Source organism: Loxodonta africana, chromosome 17, assembly GCF_030014295.1.
Source record: "Loxodonta africana isolate mLoxAfr1 chromosome 17, mLoxAfr1.hap2, whole genome shotgun sequence".
Lineage (NCBI taxonomy): Eukaryota > Metazoa > Chordata > Mammalia > Proboscidea > Elephantidae > Loxodonta > Loxodonta africana.
The window spans coordinates 10,279,026-10,298,766 of record NC_087358.1 but is presented as its reverse complement, the minus strand read 5'-3'; the positions used below and the strand labels follow the sequence as shown (position 1 = coordinate 10,298,766).

General features: G+C 43.6%; 1 protein-coding gene across 3 annotated transcripts in view; it reads right to left on the bottom strand.

The window, feature by feature from the left end:
• The window catches only part of ABCC4 (ATP binding cassette subfamily C member 4 (PEL blood group)), a 323,862-nt gene that overhangs the window by 246,919 nt on the left and 57,202 nt on the right, over nt 1–19,741 (bottom strand). For all 3 annotated transcript variants that reach the window (XM_064269982.1, XM_064269981.1, XM_010589388.3), the window contains exons 2-4: nt 18,100–18,210; nt 17,225–17,345; nt 1,432–1,656 (exon numbers count right to left, since the gene is read on the bottom strand). In XM_064269982.1, coding sequence (XP_064126052.1) covers nt 1,432–1,656; nt 17,225–17,345; nt 18,100–18,210 — 457 coding nt within the window. The remainder of the gene's footprint in view (nt 1–1,431; nt 1,657–17,224; nt 17,346–18,099; nt 18,211–19,741) is intronic.

Below are 19,741 nucleotides of genomic sequence, written 5' to 3'. Positions count from 1 at the left end.
CACATCATGATTTTACAAGTGCTTTAATTTCATCCACACAATAACCCCTGGAGTAGAGCATGCAGGCATTGTTACCACTTCAAGGGGGGCACTGGGCTCACAGGTTTTAGCTTACATACATGATAATAAGTTTCACAGAATTACAAGACTTTGCCCAAAGGAAGCCATGAAGACATCTTGTATTTTGCTGAGAGAAGTATTTGCAATAAACAGAAGCTCTAGATAAGTAGAAAACAGGTAAAAGACATAACATTTCGTTTGGTTTTATCTTTAAATAAGGATTTTTAAAAAAGCAAAGAGCCCAGGGCAAAGAAATATCCAGGACCAGGTTTATAAAGACTTCTTCAGCTCTTGACACTGGCATCTAAGTGGCAACTCCTTTGTAAAGATGTCCGAAATCCCTACTCTTTTAATAAACATTAAGACTAGGGTATTTTTTTTCTTTTTTTAATCCACTGCTGTCGAGTCGATTTCGACTCACAGCAACCCTGTAGGACAGAGTAACTCTGCCCCATATGGTTTCCAAGGTGGGTTCAAACTGCCCACATTTCGGTTCGCAGCTGAGCACTTTAACCACTGTGCCACCAGAGCTCCTTAGGGTATATACCAAAACCAAAAAAACTCACAGCCGTCAAATCAATTCCGACTCATAGTGACCCTACAGGGCAGAGCAGAGTTGCCCCATGGGGTTTCCAAGGAGTGGCTGGTGGATTTGAACTGCCAACCTTTTGGTTAGCATACTATGGGATAATTTTATGTCATGTCTCAATTCCAAAAGGACACTGAACAGATCAAGTCAGGAATTCTCATTAAAACTGCTTTAAATGCACAGCAAAGGGAAAGGAAATACATAAAAGGTAACTTCAATGCAAAGCAAAATAAATGAAACCAGAAGCTCTCTCCAAAATTATTAAATGACAAAAACAATCTAAAATTTAAAGTTTTATCCCAACTATCCAACTATTTTCTTAAAATACATTAAAAAAACAACCATAACTAACTTTAGAATTCAGTGACAGCCTGCATTTGTCATGGATTCTAATTTCTTGACTTACTCTAAATAAATACTCATTTTGGTTCCCCCCAAATAAGTAAATAAATAAATCCCCTTCTCGGGTGCACTCGTTTCTCCTAGATTTCATTCTGCAGATCCCATTCCACTGAAGTTTACTTTTAAATACAACGTTGATAGAAATGAGGCTTTCCATGAACAAGAAATTTCCATAAACGTGACTATGGCGATTTGGACATAAAAACACTGAAAATAAATTTAACGTTTGCTTTTTCATTACACTTCATTTGAAATTCAGTATGCTGTCTTGCCATCAAAGGCAGGCCTGGCCTCGAAGGAAAACATTCATTGCGTCTTGGTACGTCGCTCCTGATGCTCCTAGCGAGGCAGGCTCACGTTTGGACGCTGAGTGCACTTACCTTCTGATAAATCATATGGCACATAGCAACTCGCAACCTCATCCCAGCACACTGGACGTGGTAGAAGTACAAGTGGTGCAGGATGGCCAAAATGAGCATGCAGACAGTCAGCACCGTGGCATGGATGTAGGCCGTGTGCAAAGCTGCTAAATCCGTGGGATCATAATTTTCAAAATAATTAATAACTTTTCCCAAAAATATAGGCTGAATTACTTTAGTGCCTTCCTAAAAGAGGGGGGAAAGAAAAAAAGAACCTTAATTAAAATTACAAACCATGCCAAGTTTTCTTAATACAAGCTTTACTTTTATTAGCATGTTAAAAAGGCATTATGATACAGTACTACCTTCATCGTCAGCCTAAAGGAAAAATAGAAAGGCTTTACTGTTTAAGGCAAACCTTAAGCCAAAATTACAAGTTCAAAGACAGAAAAACTTTAATACACTGTGCTTGGTACCTTATGGATGCTCAATAAACATTATAACCAGTGCCTTAAAATCCATCTGGCAAACAACCAAATAAGCCTTGGCCAAAGACGAATGAAGAAAAATGCAGTAAAACAGTTATAAGGAATTTGCTTGCATATGTACAGCCCATCTTGGGATCTGCCTGTTTCCTCTACACTGTCAATATCCCAGTTCAAAGCAGAGTTAAACCGGCTGCCGCTAAGGCGACTCCAACTCACAGGGACCCCATCTGTATGAGAAAAGAACTGTGCTCACAGGGTTTTCAATGGCTGTTTTTTCAGAAGGAGATAAGCAGGCCTTTCTCCCAAGGCACCTCTGGGTAGACTATCTGCCAACCTTCTGGTTAGCAGCCAAGCACATTAACCTTCCGCACGACCCAGGGTCTTTGAAGGAAAATTAAGATGGCTTGTTCACAGGAAGCATGTTCTTGCCACCTCTTTCTGCCCTAAGAGCCTTTATAAACTGAGATATTGGCTCAAACACAAATCAGGAGAACCCTCCAACCTTTCCTGACCCAAATGCCACACAGTGGTAGATCCAAAACTAAAGTCCAAGTATTGAAAAGGAACTAGGCCTAGAATTCTTGGTGTCAAGGGAGGGGAGTGGTTTCAATATGCCTCCACCACCTAGAAGCTAGGATACACACAGCAGTATTACTTCGATGGCTCAGGTAGCCTGGAGTCAAAAATTAAACATGGCACAAGTAAAGCTAAAATACGGTATCATCAGGTGATCTTCATCAGTCATGCATTTCAGGTGCTGGTTTTGAACAAATATTTATAATCATCTATTCCCCAAAGCCATCACCCATCTGTCAGTTTGTCATACTGTGGTAGCTTGCATGTTACTGTCATGCTGCAAGCTAGGCCGCCAGTATTTCAAATATCAGCAGGGTCATTCATGGTAGACAGATTTCAGCAGAGCTTCCAGACTTAGACAAACTAGGAAGAAAGGCCTGGCAATCTGCTTCTGAAAACTGGCCAATGAAAACCCTATGGATCACAACAGAACACTGTCTGACACAGTGCTAGAAGATAAGTCCTCTAGATTGGAAGGCACTCAAACAGCAGCTACAGCAATGGACTTGAGCGTACCAATGACTGTGAAGACGGTACAGGACCGGGTGGCGTTTCATTCTGTTGGTACATGGGGTCACCATGAGCTGGAACTGACAAGACAGCAACTAACAACAATTCTCCAAGGCAAAAACTGAAATCCTATACCACTGAGTTAGGCAGCATTGTGGCTTACTTCCTGAATAAGACACACACACACATACATACACACAAACACATATGCCTGTTGCTGTCGAGTCAATTCCGACTCATAGCGACCCTACAGGACATAGCAGAATTGCCCCCTAGGGTTTCCAAGTAGCAGCTGGTGCATTCCAACTGCCGACCTTTTGGTTAGCAGCCGAGCTCTTAACCACTGTGCCACCAGGGCTCCGAATAAGACATAGGGAAAACAATTTTCTTCACCAAGACCAAAGGAAAGAAACAGCAGAACAATGCTTTGAGCCACAGGACACAAGAGGCCAAGGTGCTTTCCTTCACTTGCTCATATGCCTCTCCCTGCCAAGTGGCCACTCCACTCTATGACCAACATGCTCCCTCTAGTAACCCCCCTGTACGATACTCTCCCCCGCTTCCCCATCAAAACAAAGCACTCGCTCACTGCAAATCCAAGTCACCAAAAGTAAACACACAGGCCCTCGACATCATTTCCTCCACAGACTTCTAAAAGGACTAAATGTCAAAAGTTTGGAAGTCTCTCAGGAACTCGACTCTGAAACAAGCTTCTCCTTTTAAGCAATCCCCCCGGATTAAACAACTGGTAGGTTTGCTTTTGATAACTTTTGTTTTGTTTGAAAAGAGAAATCCACACACAAAGAGGAAGGAGAATCCAAAAAAATAAATAAATAAAACTTACGTTTTCTTCCCAATCAACTAGTGCCCAACCAGGATATTTACAGAAAGCTAGCCCCTTCCCTCAAATGGGTCACAGCATTCAGTGACAACATTCTTGTACTGTTACACATGCCCCACACACACACCTCACCAGGAGCTTCCTGCTAGTGATACCATGGTCATTTTCACCTACTGCACAGAGCTAGGAAACCCTGGTGGCGTAGTGGTTAAGAGCTATGGCTGCTAACCAAAAGGTCAGCAGTTCAAATCCACCAGGCACTCCTTGGAAACCCTATGGGGCACTTCTGCTCTGTCCTACAGAGTCACTATGAGTTGGAATTGACTCGATGGCAATGGATTTGGTTTTTTATACAGAGGCAAGGGAAAACTATTTGGTTGAATTATAAATAAGATGACCATATCTCAAGACTGCAAAGGAGCACTGCGACTTTTCCAGCATTCCCAACGATTCATCCCAAGAAGCATTAAGAGATTATGGATTAACTCCCTAATACTGTGGATCATAAACTATTCAGAGTTGACTGAGATGAAAATATGGAGGTTAACACACAGACATAAGAATGTCAGACTGTATACATGGGCAGCCCCAGCCCAGGTGTGGCTGAGAGCAGCCCAGAGCAGCAGACTGCAAACCTGGGGTTATCCAGCAGTAACCCCTGCAATCCCACACTTTCCTACACCTGACAACTGTCTCTGGGAGTCACTGTCACTTGCTACCAAGTTCTCCACCTGAACCTAACAGGGGCCTGGTTTGAGAGATGTCACCCATCAGAGGTCCAGAAAGAACACTGGTAATACAACAAACCCAGCCAAAAAGAGTGCAAGGTGAAGGCAGCTCACTACCACCTAATCATCTGAATTTTTCCACTGAGCATTTAACAATTCAGTCATGCAAACATGTTTGTTGAGTAATGCTGGTTCATGCCTTCCCACTGGCCTGTCCATCCCTAATCTTAACCCTCAATTAGTAAGGCATAAAATAACGGGGAAAACACTCATCAACCAACTTGGAGTTAACCAAATTAAAACTTTCTGGATCGCAGGAAGAAGCTCAGAAACTGTTCCAACCCTCCATCTTTCACATCAGTCTATCACCTGGGGAGATTCTTCCCACAAACCAGTTGAGAATATAGTCTTCTGTCTTTCACAAGAAGTCCTCTCAACTCTGAAATCACAAGGGATTTTCTAAGACTCCAATATGATACCACCATCAGAAGTGTTTGAAGGCAAATATTTCTCAATACTTTGAGAGTATGTGGTATTCCGCCTCTCCTTAAAGCACCTGACATTAGGCTTTACCCCTAACTTCTTCTGGTAACCTGTTACACGGCTAGAGGCTAAAATTTTCCCACTGGGCATGCTGCATCCCCCAGGTTCTCCCAAGAACTTGAGAAGTCTCTTGCCCAGCTCCATCATCCCCAATTTATGAGAAAGAAAGAAAAGACAAGAAATGGAACAAGTTGTCAGAAAAAGTTTCAATGAAAAAATATGAGAAGAGTTGGCTTGTTGAAAAAATGAACAGGCAGTTAATTTTGGGAAATATCAAAATAGACGACAAAGGTAGATTTGAGAAAGAGCCAGAGATGAGGAAAAATATTAAATCTGGGAAACAATAATCATCAAGATTCTACACAGACTTTAAAAATAAAACCATGGGTTCAACTAAACCTGTTGAATGGGTTCTGACTCCTAGCCACGCTATGTGTGTCCAAGGAGAACTGTGCTCCACAGGGTCTTCAACGGTTGTGATCTCTGGAAGCAGATCGTTAGGCCTTTCTTCTGAGACACCTCTAGGTGGATTTTAACTGCCAAGCTTTTGGTTTAGTAGCCCAGCGGTTAGCTGTGCCATCCAGGGACTCCTAGACATACCTTAAATCAATAAAGAGCAAACCCATTGCCTTCGAGTGGACTCTGGCTCATAGTGACCCTATAGGACAGAACAGAACTGCCCCATGGGGCTTCCAAGGAGCTGCTGGCGGATTCGAACTGTCAACCTTTTGGTTAGCAGCCAAACTCTGAACCGCTGCACCACCAGGGCTCCAGATAAACCTTAGGTCCTCTTTAATCAGTGTTCTTCAGTCCCGGTTGCACTTTAGAATCACCCAGGGAGGTTTAAGAGAATACTGATGCCCCGGTCCCATCTGGCAGAGGCTGATTTAGACTTAATCCATTAGGGTAGGGCTTGAAGGTCCCCCTGCCTATATGATTCTGAAGTGCAAGTACTAACCCTATGAAGCCATTTGCTACTCTCCTCTCCTTCACTATCAATGCATCTGAGTCTGGAAGGGCTCTATACGTGCTTTGAAGTACTTGAAAATATCATAAAGGGTTTTAATCCAGATCACGTGCCACGTATCACATTTCTAAGAAAAGCCCTTAGGAACCCAAAGTCCTAAGGTTTCAATGATGAAACTAACACCCTTCAATCTGCACAGTAAAAAAAATTCAATGTTCAGAAAAGACTGTATTTACAAAATGAAAGGACGAATTATGAATTGTTTTAAAGTTCCCTCTAAAAGGAAAGAGAGAATAAAATGAAAAGGACAGGGTAACAGCCTTCTATGAAATAACTTCCTTTGTAGATTTGACTTTGGAACCATGAAAATATTACAAGTAACTGTAAAACATAATTAAATTTTTTGAAGCAATTCCTAAAATTTAAGAATAAAATGAAGCACCAACCAAAAACCCAGTGCCATTGAGTCAATTCCGAAGCACACGTACCTAAAAATATATCCATTCAGTTGTTGGCATAACCACTGTCATCAATTGAACTGTGTCCCCCAAAAATGTGTATCAACTGGGCTTGGTCATGATTCCCAATATTGTGTGGCTGTCCACCATTTTGTGATCTGATGTGATTTCCCTGTTTGTAAATCCTAATCTCTGCCTGTGGTTACTGAGGCAAGGTTGGGTTATGTTAAAGAGGATTAGGGTGGGATGTAAAGCCCTTACTCAGATCACAGCCCTGCTCCAATGTAAGGGGAGTTTCCCTGGGGTACGACCTGCATCACCTTTTATCTTACAAGAGCTATAAGGAGAGAGAAGCAAATAGAGAGATGGGAACCTCATTACCACCAAGCAAGAAGAGTCAGGAGTGGAGCATGTCCTTTGGACCCAGGGTGCCTGCACTGAGAAGCTCCTAAACCAAAGAAACATTGATGACAAAGGACCTTCCTTCAGCACCGATAGAGAGAGAAAGCCTTCCTCTAGAGCTGGAGCCCTGAATTTGGTCTTCTAGCCTCGTAGACTGTGAGAGAATAAATTTGTTTGTTAAAGCCATCCACTTGTGGTACTTCCGTTATGGCAGCACTAAATAACTAAGACAACCAAACAGAAAAGAACTATTGAAGGTCCTTTTAAAATATAGTAATTCAACAACAAAATTGTGGGATATACCTACTGTAAGGACAATATGAACCGCAAAAAAATTTTTAACTGTTTTCAGAAATCATATTATAGGTGACAGTGTTGACAGTGTAGGCTAAAACAAATGTACAATTACGTTGACTTCCCTAAGAACTAGGATTCGGCATGGGAGAAGAAAAGATAATGAGAGAAAAACGACACAGATGGAAAAAATAACAAGATTAAGTAAAAACATTTTCAGGCTGGATCTGATTTGGAAATACTTGTATAAACTCATGGTAAGCTGATCTTAAAAAAAATATATTTTCTAGCTTTGTCCAATTTTTAAAAAGCATTAAAAAATAATAGTCATAACCCAGCAGCAATGAATACCTCTTTTGTCCAGACTTTAGTCTCTAAATACCCTTTCCCACCAAAAGGAGTCAGAGCTATTTAGAGAAATGGCCAGTTCCAGGGTTAGGACAAAACCTGTATGAGATGAGCCTGAAACCTCTTTTCACACCAGAAAACAAGGCAACTTTCAAAGGTTGCTAGAGTAAGCAAACAAAAACTCAGGAGCCAACTTGAATAAACTCCCAGTGGCCAAAGATGGCTCAAGTTTGGCACAGAATATTAATCGTAATGGACTAAAACTTCAGAAATGTTTATATCTATAAGCTTATAAAGATACTGATAAAAACAAAAACCTCATTAGCCCTAGAGAAGAAAGCTCAATATTTTGAAAGTTTAAAATAAAAAAAGTGTAAAAATTAAGAATTTATCCTGTCTTTCCCAGATGAACTGTACCTCAGGACAAATACTTGATAGTGAGAAGGTTTCTCTTTCTGGAAATATCTCAGCTAATAAACGAAGAAAGAATTAGAATCTTGCCATTCTGCAACCCCCTAAAGAATGGATCTAAGCAGTGACCATGAAGAACTCCTAAATCACACCAAAAAAGGCAATCAGACGTTATGTACCTCCTTATGAAGGTACAAACCTGTACCTACAAAGTAATCCTGTCAAAGGGAGTTGGGGAGGCTCATACCTGCATCAGATCAAGTCTCTAGATCTAATTACCAATTTAAGGTGCCAGAGGACCATGTTAAATGACACAAAGCCCAAACCAAACCAAGCCATCAAGAAGATTCCGATTCATAGAGACCCTATAGGACAGAATAGAACTGCCCCATAGGATTTCTAAGCTGTTATCTTTACAGAAGCAGACTGTCCCATCTTTCTCACAAGGAACAGCTGGTATGTTTGAACCACTGAACTTCTAGGTAGTAGCCTAGAGCTTAATTCCACAACCGCACCACCACGGCTCCCTTTAAGTGGCACAACCCACTGCGGTCATGTTGATCCCAACTCACAGCAACCCTATAGGGCAGAGGAGAACTGCCCTATAGGGTTTCCAAGGCTGTAATCTTTATAGAAGCAGACTACCATATATTTTTCCTGCAAAGCAGCTGGTGGATTGGAACCGCTGACCTTTCGGTTAACATCCAAGAGCTTTAAGCACACGAGGAGGGTATAATTAGCCAAATCCTGACTATGAAAATCTTTATAGGACAAACTACTTGGTTTCTTCATTAAAAAAAAAAAAAAAAATACAGCGAGAAATAGAAAAGGAACCCATATAACCTATATTGAGGAAACGCACTTTATTTTGGTACCGATTCACACTATATAAAAAAAAATTTTTAACACAATGTCAACAGCAGCTGGGTATCAATGACATTCAAGCATTAGTATTAACACTTTTGCATAATAATGGCATTATGGTTATACAGGAGAGGATGCCGTACCTTTTAAAGATACATACTAAGATATTTACAGATAAAATAATAAATGTAGGAACTGCTTCAAAATAATCTTGGGGAGACACGATCAGGGGTTCAGATGAAACAAGACTCGCCATGAGCTGATAATTATTGAAGCTGGGCTTGGGATACACAGAGATTTATTATTCTATTCTATTTTTGCATTTTGACACATTTTTAAAAATCTAAGAAAGAAAACACTGTATAAAGCTTGGTCTTCATGGAGCCCTGATGGCATAGTGGTTAAGAGCTCGGCTGGTTACCAAAATGTCAGCAGTTTGAATCCACCAGCTGCTCCTTGGAAACCCTATGGGGCAGTTCTACTCTGACCTACAGGGTAGCTATGAGTCGGAATCGACTAGATGGCAACGGATTTGGTTTTGGTTTTCACGTCAAGCAGCTGATGGAGATACACAGGGCTGGAGTTTTAAGACCTCCTCTTGGCTCTCATCTCTCTAGGTGGGGGTGTGGAAGGAGAGAAAGCATTACAACACAACGCAAAGAGCAGTGACCTAGGAATTATGGTGCTTGGCACCAGAAACCACGTCTGCAGCTTGTGAGCCACTTCACATCCCTTCCTGCAACTCCACCTCCTTATCTGCCTTGTCTACTTCCTAGCAGTCCTGTGACAGCTCAAATACCTGAAAAACCACAGCTCATTACAGATGTATGCATAAGCTATGCTTGTTTTTATTATACAAAAGTCCTGGGAAGAGCCCTATTCCACACTTCATGGCAAAGAGGCTGGTTTTCACAAAAAATATCGTTGTTACTCACAGACAATCCTAGTAGAACAAGAACACTTGAGAAAAGTCATTCATAAAAGCCAAGTTTTCTATGTATGTTACAAATTTCACTCCTAAGCAGTACCTTTTTTTGTTTTCTTTTAACCCATTATGAATGAAATCTTTTTAAAATAAATAATGTACTACCTGACTCCTTAAAATGGATTTAAAACAATGTGCCTTTCTTTGTGATGCAAGGTCATCACTGGAAATATTACTAAACTAAATGAAGACTGAAGTTGTCAAGGATTTCATTTTACTTAGATCTACAAATCAACACCCATGGAAGCAGCAGTCAGGAAATCAAAGAACACACTGCATTGGACAAATCTGCTGCAAAAGACCTCTTGAAAGTGTTAAAAAGCAAAGATGTCACTTTGAGGACTAAGCTGTACCTGACGCAAGCCATGGTGTTTTCAATCACCTCACATGCATGCGAAAGCTGGACAATGAATAAGGAAGACCAAAGAAAAACTGATGTCTTTGAATTACAGTGTTGGCAAAGAATTTTGAATATAACTTGGGCTGCCAAAAGAATGAACAAATATGTCGGAAGAAGTACAGCCAGAATGCTCCTTAGAAGCAAGGATGGTGAGACTTCATCTCACATACTTTGGACATGTTATCAGGAGGGAACAGTCCCTGGTGAGGGATATCATGCTTGGTAAAATAGAGGGTCATCAAAAAAGAGGACGACCCACAGTGAAATGGACTGACACAGTGGCTGTAACAATGGGCTCAAAACACAGCAAGGATGGCGCAGGACTGGGCAGTGGTTTGTACACAGGGTCGCTATGAGTCTGAACCAACAGGATGGCACCTAACAAAAACACTGTTGGGTGCCAAAGAACCATTATGAGGTATAAAGCCCTCTGTCTGGAGGTCTCTCGTCTGCTCTTCACAACGCCCCTCCACCCCAACCCTGCTGAGTAGTCCTCAGCAGTCCTCACATGCCATTACCACCAGCAGCCACATCGCATCCTCCTGCTCATCCGCTCGGTTGAGCGAAGTGACGTGGGTACTTGGGAAAAAAAAGAGTTGGGGAATACAAAGGCCCAGTACAGCCTTCCGGAAATCAGCCCTGAATGGAGGCACAAACTTCACTGTGGAACTCAGGGGATCTTTTGTTTGCTTACTTCCTGCCTGTCATGGATTGAATTGTGTCCCCCAAAAAATGTGTGTATCAATTTGGCTGGGCCATGATTCCCAGTATTGTGTGGCTGTCCTATATTCTGTGACTGTAATTTTATGTTAAAGAGGATTAGGGTGGGATTGTAACACCCTTTCTAAGGGTTACATCCCTGATGCAATATAAAGGGAGTTTCCCTGGGGTGTGGCCTGCACCACCTTTCATCTCATAACAGATGAAAGGGAAGCAAGCAGAGAGTTGGGGGCCTCATACCACCAAGAAACCAGTGCCAGAAGCAGAGCACGTCTTTGGACCAGGATCCCAACGCCAAGATGCTCCTGGATGGGGGGAAGATTGATGAGAAGGCTGACGGAAAAAGCCTTCCCCTGGAGCTGACGCCCTGAATTTGGACTTCTAACCTACTTTATTGTGAGGAAATAAAGTCTTTGTGAAAGCCATCCACCTGTGCTATTTCTGTTGTAGCAGCACTAGATAACTAAGACACTGCCCATCAGCTGAGTTCCAAAGCGAGGATTTACTCAACCATTCCCCTCAATAGGCTTCCTACAGCCTCCAACTGGAGGAGAGCAATTCAAGCACAAGTGGACTCAGACAAGGCCAACAGCTGATGGCTCAGCTGGAAAGGGTCACGGGAATAGGGGGAACTGGAGAACCCTCTCCTTGGTGAGCAACAGGCCACCAGCATCCCCCTAACAGGCTGACAGCCTCATCTCTCAAAAAAAGGGTCCCAGGAAGACGTGGGGACACACCTCTGATGTTGTCTGGCCCTTTCAGGGGCTTCAGGAGCTCCTGCTTTTCACCTTGAGCTCTGGGCTGGTGGAGGCATGCTGCAGTCCCCATCACACTCCTCAGGCGCCCACAGGTGGGCTGGGAACGCGCTGGAGGCTCGGTTCTCATTAGTGTTTGCCTGCAGGAGCACCGTGCTCACCATGATCCTAGTACTTGTTTCTCAGGGCATTAGAATCATTCTTCAGTTCTCATGGGACAGAGATTTTCACCACTTAGAAATCCCAACCTCAAAAGCCTCCCCCCAGACTCGTGTCCCTGCCTATTTCTGCCTATGCTGCCGTCAGTGCTGCAGAAGGCTGCTAGCGTTTTGGTGAGGCAACCGTGTACTGCTTGAACATCAGGGATAATTTCCGCAGGTATTCTCTGTACTTAACAGTTACCAGTTGCCATGGAGTCAGCTCCAACTCATGATGATCACCCCACATGGATCAGAACAGCACTGTGCTCCACAGGGTTTCCGACAGCTAATTTTTCAGACGTAGGTCACCAGGCCTTTCTCTGGAGGCACCTCTCGGTGGATTTGAACCACCACCCACTCGGTGAGTAGCCTAGCCATTTGCACCACCCAGGATCTTTTTCTCTGTACTTCACCCACCGCCAGCAGGTTGATTCCAACTCACAGGGACCCAATAAGGTTTCCAAGGCTGTAAATCTCTACAGAAGCGAGTTGCTGGTCAATCATTCTAAACACTGCACCACCAGGGCTCCTGTCCTCTACACTAAAAACCAAACCCATTACTGTCGAGTTGATTCTGACTCATAGCAACCCCGTAGGTCAGAGCAGAACCGTCCCATACGGTTTCTAAGGAGCAGCTGGTGGATTCGAACTGCTGACATTTTGATTACCACTGCGCCACCAGGGCTCCTTTCTCTACACAGAGAAATTTAAAAAGGGGCTAGAGGTCATAGTGCTTTTAAGAAAACACACAACCCAAAGTTAAGTTTAGATCTTCCACTACCTACAACACAGAGCCTGACAAACGGCACAGATGTGAAATCATAAAATGGGAAGCCACTTCATAAAATCGGTCATTATTAAACTAACGTTCATCTCATCACTAAACTATTGCTCATTATTAAACTAACTCAGTAACTAGCTGTAATGATTTAAAAACCAAAACAGCACCTGAAAATGGTTTTTGAAATGTAACAGATCCTTGCTAGCTTCGAATCATTCCTAACTTCTCCAAAACAACAAAATTCACTAGGTGAGTCTAGGAAAATAAAATTACTTGTTTGTGTTGGATTTCAAGCTTCTTTTCACTGCCAGAAAAATAACCAAAGGCCTACCTCTAGGTGAGCTCTGTCAGCCCTTAGCTCCCTGAACTTCACCGCATTAGAACTGAACGTCCTGCCAGTTATTACATTAAAGACACATCGTTAAAATGGACATCCTACACTAGTCACATTGCCCACCTACGGAATAATCGCCCAGTGCCTAATTTTATACTGTAAACCATCAAGATGGCGGCCCGAACACGGCGCTAATAAGTAAGTACTAACAAGTCGGCGCTCTCCTGCAAAAATGCCCATCTTGTGCGTCACATCAGATTTATCTGCTGCCTGGACAGTACGGTTTCACCCAGGCTGTGCCCCTTATACCCAATGCTTTGCAGGTACTCGGCTTATGGGAAAGTGTGTTCAGACACCAGAGCACAAGTGCCCCCACATTCTGGTGATTGATGTGGGGTTCTCATTCTTGCCGAGCAAATGCACACGCTCTCTAAGACTAAGGTCAAAGGCATCTACAGCGTAGAGACACCATCTCTCAGCAGGGAACCAGAGGCTCTCAGCAAGTAAAAGAATAGAGATCTTGGCCTCTGCTCTGAGCACCGGTACCAAGGCTTTCACCATCTAAGACCACTCCCCTCCTTCTGGTCTGCCTCAAATCAATTTCCAATGGCTCTTAAAGAGTATGAATCTTCAAGAACTTAGGCCACTAGAGCACCCACAACCTCATCCATTTCCGGGAAGGTAATAAATGGAAGACGGCCTTTCAAAGGGTTGCTGGTGAACCTGCATGCATCATGATGCCACTGCCGGACTCAACGTCCCGGCCACTCTCCCAGCAATTCATCAGACTCTCCCACCCTAAGAGATATGGTAACCTCGACATGCTTTCTTGGTCTAATGTACAGTCCCTGATCTGACTCCCACAGCCATGCTACACTGCTCCAGGGAGCTACTTGTCTCTTACCTTATTATCTCTAAACCAAATTCAAGACATACGTGCCTGAGACCCCAAAGACAAACGGTCTCAGGATGTGCTTTCATGACAACGAACAAGCATAGAAGTGGTTAAGCTCTTAAATCAGAGGGCCTGAGACTGAGGCTCTCCTCTGTCACTTACTGGTCTGTGGGACCCTAGGCACGTTATAGGCCTACTTGTTGCTCAGCATCATCTTCTTTAAAATGGGGATAATAGGAATACCTATCTCACTGAGTTAGGCACAGGAATAAAAGTAATGTCACATGTAAAGTGCTCACAGCAGTTCCTGGTAGATAATATTTTTCAAGTTCGTACTATTACTACTACTGGTTCTCCTATTACTGAGTATGAGCCACGGTATTTGCCAGGTGATCTATTCACCTCTTTTCTGCCATAACTACCCAATAACTAACCCCCCTAAAAGAGAAGCCAAGAGAAACTGCAGGGGAAGCGCTCTCTAGACAGTGTTGTTGCTGGGTGCCAACGAGTTGATTCCAACTCACAGCCACCCTATGTACAATGGAATCAAACACTGCCCCGTCCAGCGCCATATAGTAGACATTTGTTATTTTTGGTGATGGGAAAGTTAATGCCAAATGTGAAGTGTGCACAGCTTGACCAAGGCAGTGATGTCATTAAGAAGTAGGCTGAGACCAGAAGAACTAGATGGTGCCTGGCTACCACTACCGACCACTCTCATCTATGCCACAATGGATGGATCCTGGAAAAATATGTAAAGGAACTCAAATTCTTAAAAAGTTCAGACTTACTGGACCGATAGAGACTAGAGGACCCTCCCAAGACTACTGCCCTGAGAAATCCTTTAAACTTTCAACCAAAACTACTCCCAGAGGTCACATTTCAGCTAAATAACAGATTGGCTCATAAAATAAAGACTATCAGTCATGAACACTGTGTTCCTCAAAAAAAACAATCATCTGCATGAGACCAAACGGTCAACACTTACTCTAAAGCGAAGATGAGAAGGTAAGGGGTGGGCAGGGAAACTAGATTACTGGAAATGAAACAACCAGAATGGAAATAATAAGAATGTTGACACACTGTGAAAAATTTAACCAAATCACTGGACAACCTGTACAGAAACTGTTAAATGGGATTCTAATTTGGTGTATAACTTTCACCAAAAACACAATAAAATATTATAAAAAATTAAAAAGCCAAAAGTCTACTAGTTGCACCCTTATTTAGCTCCACCCCAATCCTGGCCTTCCAGAACCCCAAGCAACAGGTAGTACTGAGGCTGGACTATGCTGAAATCAATGCTGCCTGCTTCTCAAGAGGAACCGCAGTTTCTGTGGTTTCCACCGCTCTATCTACTTTTCCCAAAAGCTTCAATAGCCAAGACCTGCATCGAGCTGGGGTCTAATCACCATCTGGGACTCAAAACCTCCACCTCAAATAGCTACCAGCTCTTGACAGTGAGGAAAGCCCAGCAGCTCAGTTCAATCTCAGCCAGACGGGCCACCTTTTGAGATCATCTGTTTTCAATTTCTTAGGCCCCACTCCCCACCCGCCCTGGCAACAAAGACAAAAGAAAGAACCAGGGGCAACAGAGGGAGATGACCCAACACTAAACTCTGAAGCCACTCATTCCTGCCTACACCTAACCAGAGACCTGGCATGAGCTGCCGGCACACACCAAGGTGCCACGCAGAACCTGACAAGCTCTGCTCTTGGAGGCTGGAGAGCCACATTTGGCCATGAAATCCTGGGTACACTGGCCACAATGATATCACCTTGCCACAGTGTTCATTTCAAAATGTGACTCCCTGTGACTGTGTAGAAACACCCTGAGGGGCTCCTGCATCCTCTCCCAGCCCCAAGTCAGTCCCACTGGTTTGTATCTCCAACCTGCCTTTTAAAAAGGCCACAGCAGTATCCAGGTGGTGGTAGTTGCCCTCACAAAGGTGACACTCCAACACAAATGCCCGTCTCCACCATCTGGCACATTGGCCAACACACCTGTGTCATTAATGAGAACTTCAATCTCCCAGGACTGTCCAGTTACCTGCTACCTGACAGAGCCTCCTGGTTTTCTCCAGTTTTGCAAGACAAAGTGTACCTACCTAACTACCCACTGACCACACTGTCCATCAGTACAAACAGAGCATTTTGAACAGGAGCTATACCTCCCACATATAAAACGAGTCTGCCCACCTGACCCCAGCAAAATGCACTTATGACAACTCACTGCCCTTTTGCATCTTGCAGCAATTGTACCTTCTACTCCTACTACTCTCAGGCACTCGCAGGGTCACTGATGTGGCACTAAGATACCACGAAGCCACCTAGAAGGATTTTCAGCATTCCCTTCAGCAGACCAAAGACTAAAACTGGTATGCTAATTGGCACTGTGCCCCCAGGAAGAACACTGTCTAGCTGGAGGACCATGACTGAAGCCCTTCAAGGTAATGAGGGTCACTGGCCTCATGGCTTTCTGCCTTCGGTTATCCACTGCACATCCACTCTCTGCAATGCCAGGCTACCAAGAGCCCACCTTCCCACCAACAACCAAAGACAAGACACCAGAATGGGTGGTGCATGAAGTCCAAGATGGACTGGAATTCATGGGGAAGCCAGGAGCTCCTCCACAGAGGCGGGGTGTAGCTCCCAGTGCCAACCACTACAGGGTTCAGCCTGAAGAAGTGTGTGTTCTTGAGAGCTCCAGCCTCTGCACTACCACCGCCAGTGCAGGCACCATGCCCCAGGTTCTGTATCCCCGGGAGGGGAGAAGTGACAGTACCTTCCTGGGAGAGCATTCATCAGATCTGGCATGGCCAACTTAATACCTACATGTTGAACACCTGTAAAATGTCCTAGATTATTCTAGGCTCTGGTCCAAATTTACTTCCTCCAAACCACAGAGCATGCATTCATTCCTTGATGTTACAGATATTTTGGTCAAGGGTCACTCTTAGTATTTATAATATTTACTGAGCGCCAGCAATGCACCCCTAACGTGGTGTGAGGTTCCTTTTATGTTCAGCGCTACCCTTTCACAACACTGTATTTTAATTGGTTAAAAAAATAATTCCCTCTGAGCTGTGGTCATTAGACTCTTGTAAATATTTACCCATTCCAAAGTTAAATACAACTGCTGAACTCAGTCATGCTTCCTGGACACATTTTATCCTAGAACCTTAAAATACTTTCAATCCCTAGCTGGCATCCTCTCTCACCGAAAGCCCCCAGCTACTTTAATACCAATTCTAGCTGGCACCTTTACTACGCGTGTAACTAAAAAACGATTCACCGTATGTAAAAGCTATTACCTCAATTAACGTAAAAATTCCCAAAACCAAGTAAGATTTCCAGTAACACTTTATGATTGCTTTTGTTAAAGAAGGCTTCTGTGCGTCTTTCTCGGCTCTTAAAACTTCTTTATCCCAGTACCTACAATGAGAAACAAAGCACAGTGAAGAATGGCAAGCCCCGCCATGCGGTACAACAGAGGAGGTGGCAGAGTGAGAGACACACATTTATTACAGGCCACAGGCACATTGCGACTGTTCCATAAAGGCACACGCATTGCTCGCAGGGCGCCTGAAAAATGTACCACGTAGAATCTGTAGCACCAGAAAAACTGGCCTTGAGGGGAGGTCTCCAGGCCCGGAAACAAGTCACTGCAAAGATCTGCGAGATTTACGGCACCAGCAAACCAAACCAAGCTCACTGCTGTCGAGTCGATTCCAACTCAGAGCGACCATATAGGACAGGGCAGAACCGCCCCATATGGTTTCCAAGGAGTGTATGGTGGATTCAAACTGCTGACATTTTGGTTTGCAGCGGTAGCACTTAACCACTATGCCACCAAGGTTTCCTACAGCACCAGAGTATCCCCCAAAAGCAGACTGCAGTACAGACAGGCCAGACAGCTGCCTCCAGTGACACCATCTTCCTGGGTCAAATTCTCAGCGTGTGGGGCCTTGGCTGCTGGCTCTATAAAATTGAGGCTTGCCCCGGTCACCAAGGTAGGCTAAGCCTAGGGAAGGCCCAAGGAGAAGTGAATGTGGAATTCTAAAATGACTCTCCAGAAGGGCCCAAAGAGAGGTAGGAGACCCAGGAAGGCAAAACCCATCCCATGCCATTAGCTACACGCATAGAAATTCTCTTTTCCTCGCCCTTCTCTTTGCTACCTCTCGCTTACCCTTGCAGCTCTTCTCCCAGGTGCTTTGAGCGGTCTTCAGGAAGCACTGAGTACATATCATCTTCTTCTAATCTCCGTTTTTGACCAATTTTAAACAAGGGGTTTAGCCACCTGTTAAAAATTAAGAGAGAAGTGACTAATATCCAAAATTGCATACATTTTTGTCTACTTAGATCTCTACCTTCATGGGTTAACAAAAGAAAAAAAATCTGTATTTTAAATACACAGGTAGTCCCCGACTTACGACAGGGTTCTATTTTGACAACTCTGTCTTAAGTCGATTCTGACATAAGTCGAACATCTCATTTTTTTATTATTATTATTATTATTGCCTTTTATTATCAGTATCTTTATAAATCCGATCTTTGTCTTTGGAGGTTGAAAACATTACATATAAACTGACAGATATATTTTAATACATTACTAATGATAAGATACTCAAAAAGATGGTCACAAATGCAGATCGTTGCAAGTAGAATACATCTTAAGTCAGGGACTGCCTGTACAGAGGTACAGAAGAAAGTCAGATACGTGCTTTCACACACAGGCACACACGCACGCGAGTACATTCTTTAGCTTTGTCCACTGAGGGCCCAGAAGCAGTGACACATCGGTAGCAGACGGCACTCCAAATTTTGGTGTCTTCGTACCATTCTCCCCTAAAAGGAACCAGGCCCCCTTGAAGAAGTGGCTGGCTCCAAGGCTGCAGCAGAGAAAGTACAAGATGGGCCTGGAACATCACCTTGCGCCACGACGTAAGCAAGCACTCAAAGAATCACAAAGATATAAATACTAATTAAGTCTGTAACGATAAATAATAATAATAAAATCGAAACAATCCATGGGGTTTCCAAGGAGCAGCTAGTGTATTTGAACTCTTAACCACCGTCCCACCAGGGCTCCAAAAGTTTCCTAAAGGCATTAAGGAGCCCTGGTGATGCAATGGTGAAGCACTTGGCTGATAACCAAAAGGTCGGGGGCTCTAAACCACCCAAGCAGCTCCATGGGAGAAAAGACCTGGCAATCTGCTCTGGTAAAGATTGTTGTTGTTGTTAGGTGCCGTGGAGTCGGTTCCAGCTCATAGCGACCCTATGCACAACAGAACGAAACATTGCCCAGTCCTGAGCCATCCTTACAATCATTGTTATGCTTGAGCCCATTGTTGCAGCCACTGTGTCAATCCACCTCGTTGAGGGTCTTCCTCTTTTCTGCTGACCCTGTGCTCTGCCAAGCATGATGTCCTTCTCCAGGGACTGATCCCTCCTGACAACATGTCCAAAGTATGTAAGACACAGTCTCACCATCCTTGCTTCTAAGGAGCATTCTGGTTGTACTTCTTCTAAGACAGATTTGTTGGTTCTTTTGGCAGTCCATGGTATATTCAATATTTTTGCCAACACCACAATTCAAAGGCATCAACTCTTCTTCAGTCTTCCTTATTCACTGTCCAGCTTTCACATGCATATGATACAATTGAAAATACCATGGCTTGGGTCAGGCGCACCTTAGTCTTCAGGGTGACATCTTTGCTCTTCAACACTTTGAAGAGGTCATTTGCAGCAGATTTGCCCAATGCAATGCGCCTTTTGACTTCTTGACGGCTGCTTCCATGGCTGTTGATTGTAGATTCAAGGAAAATGAA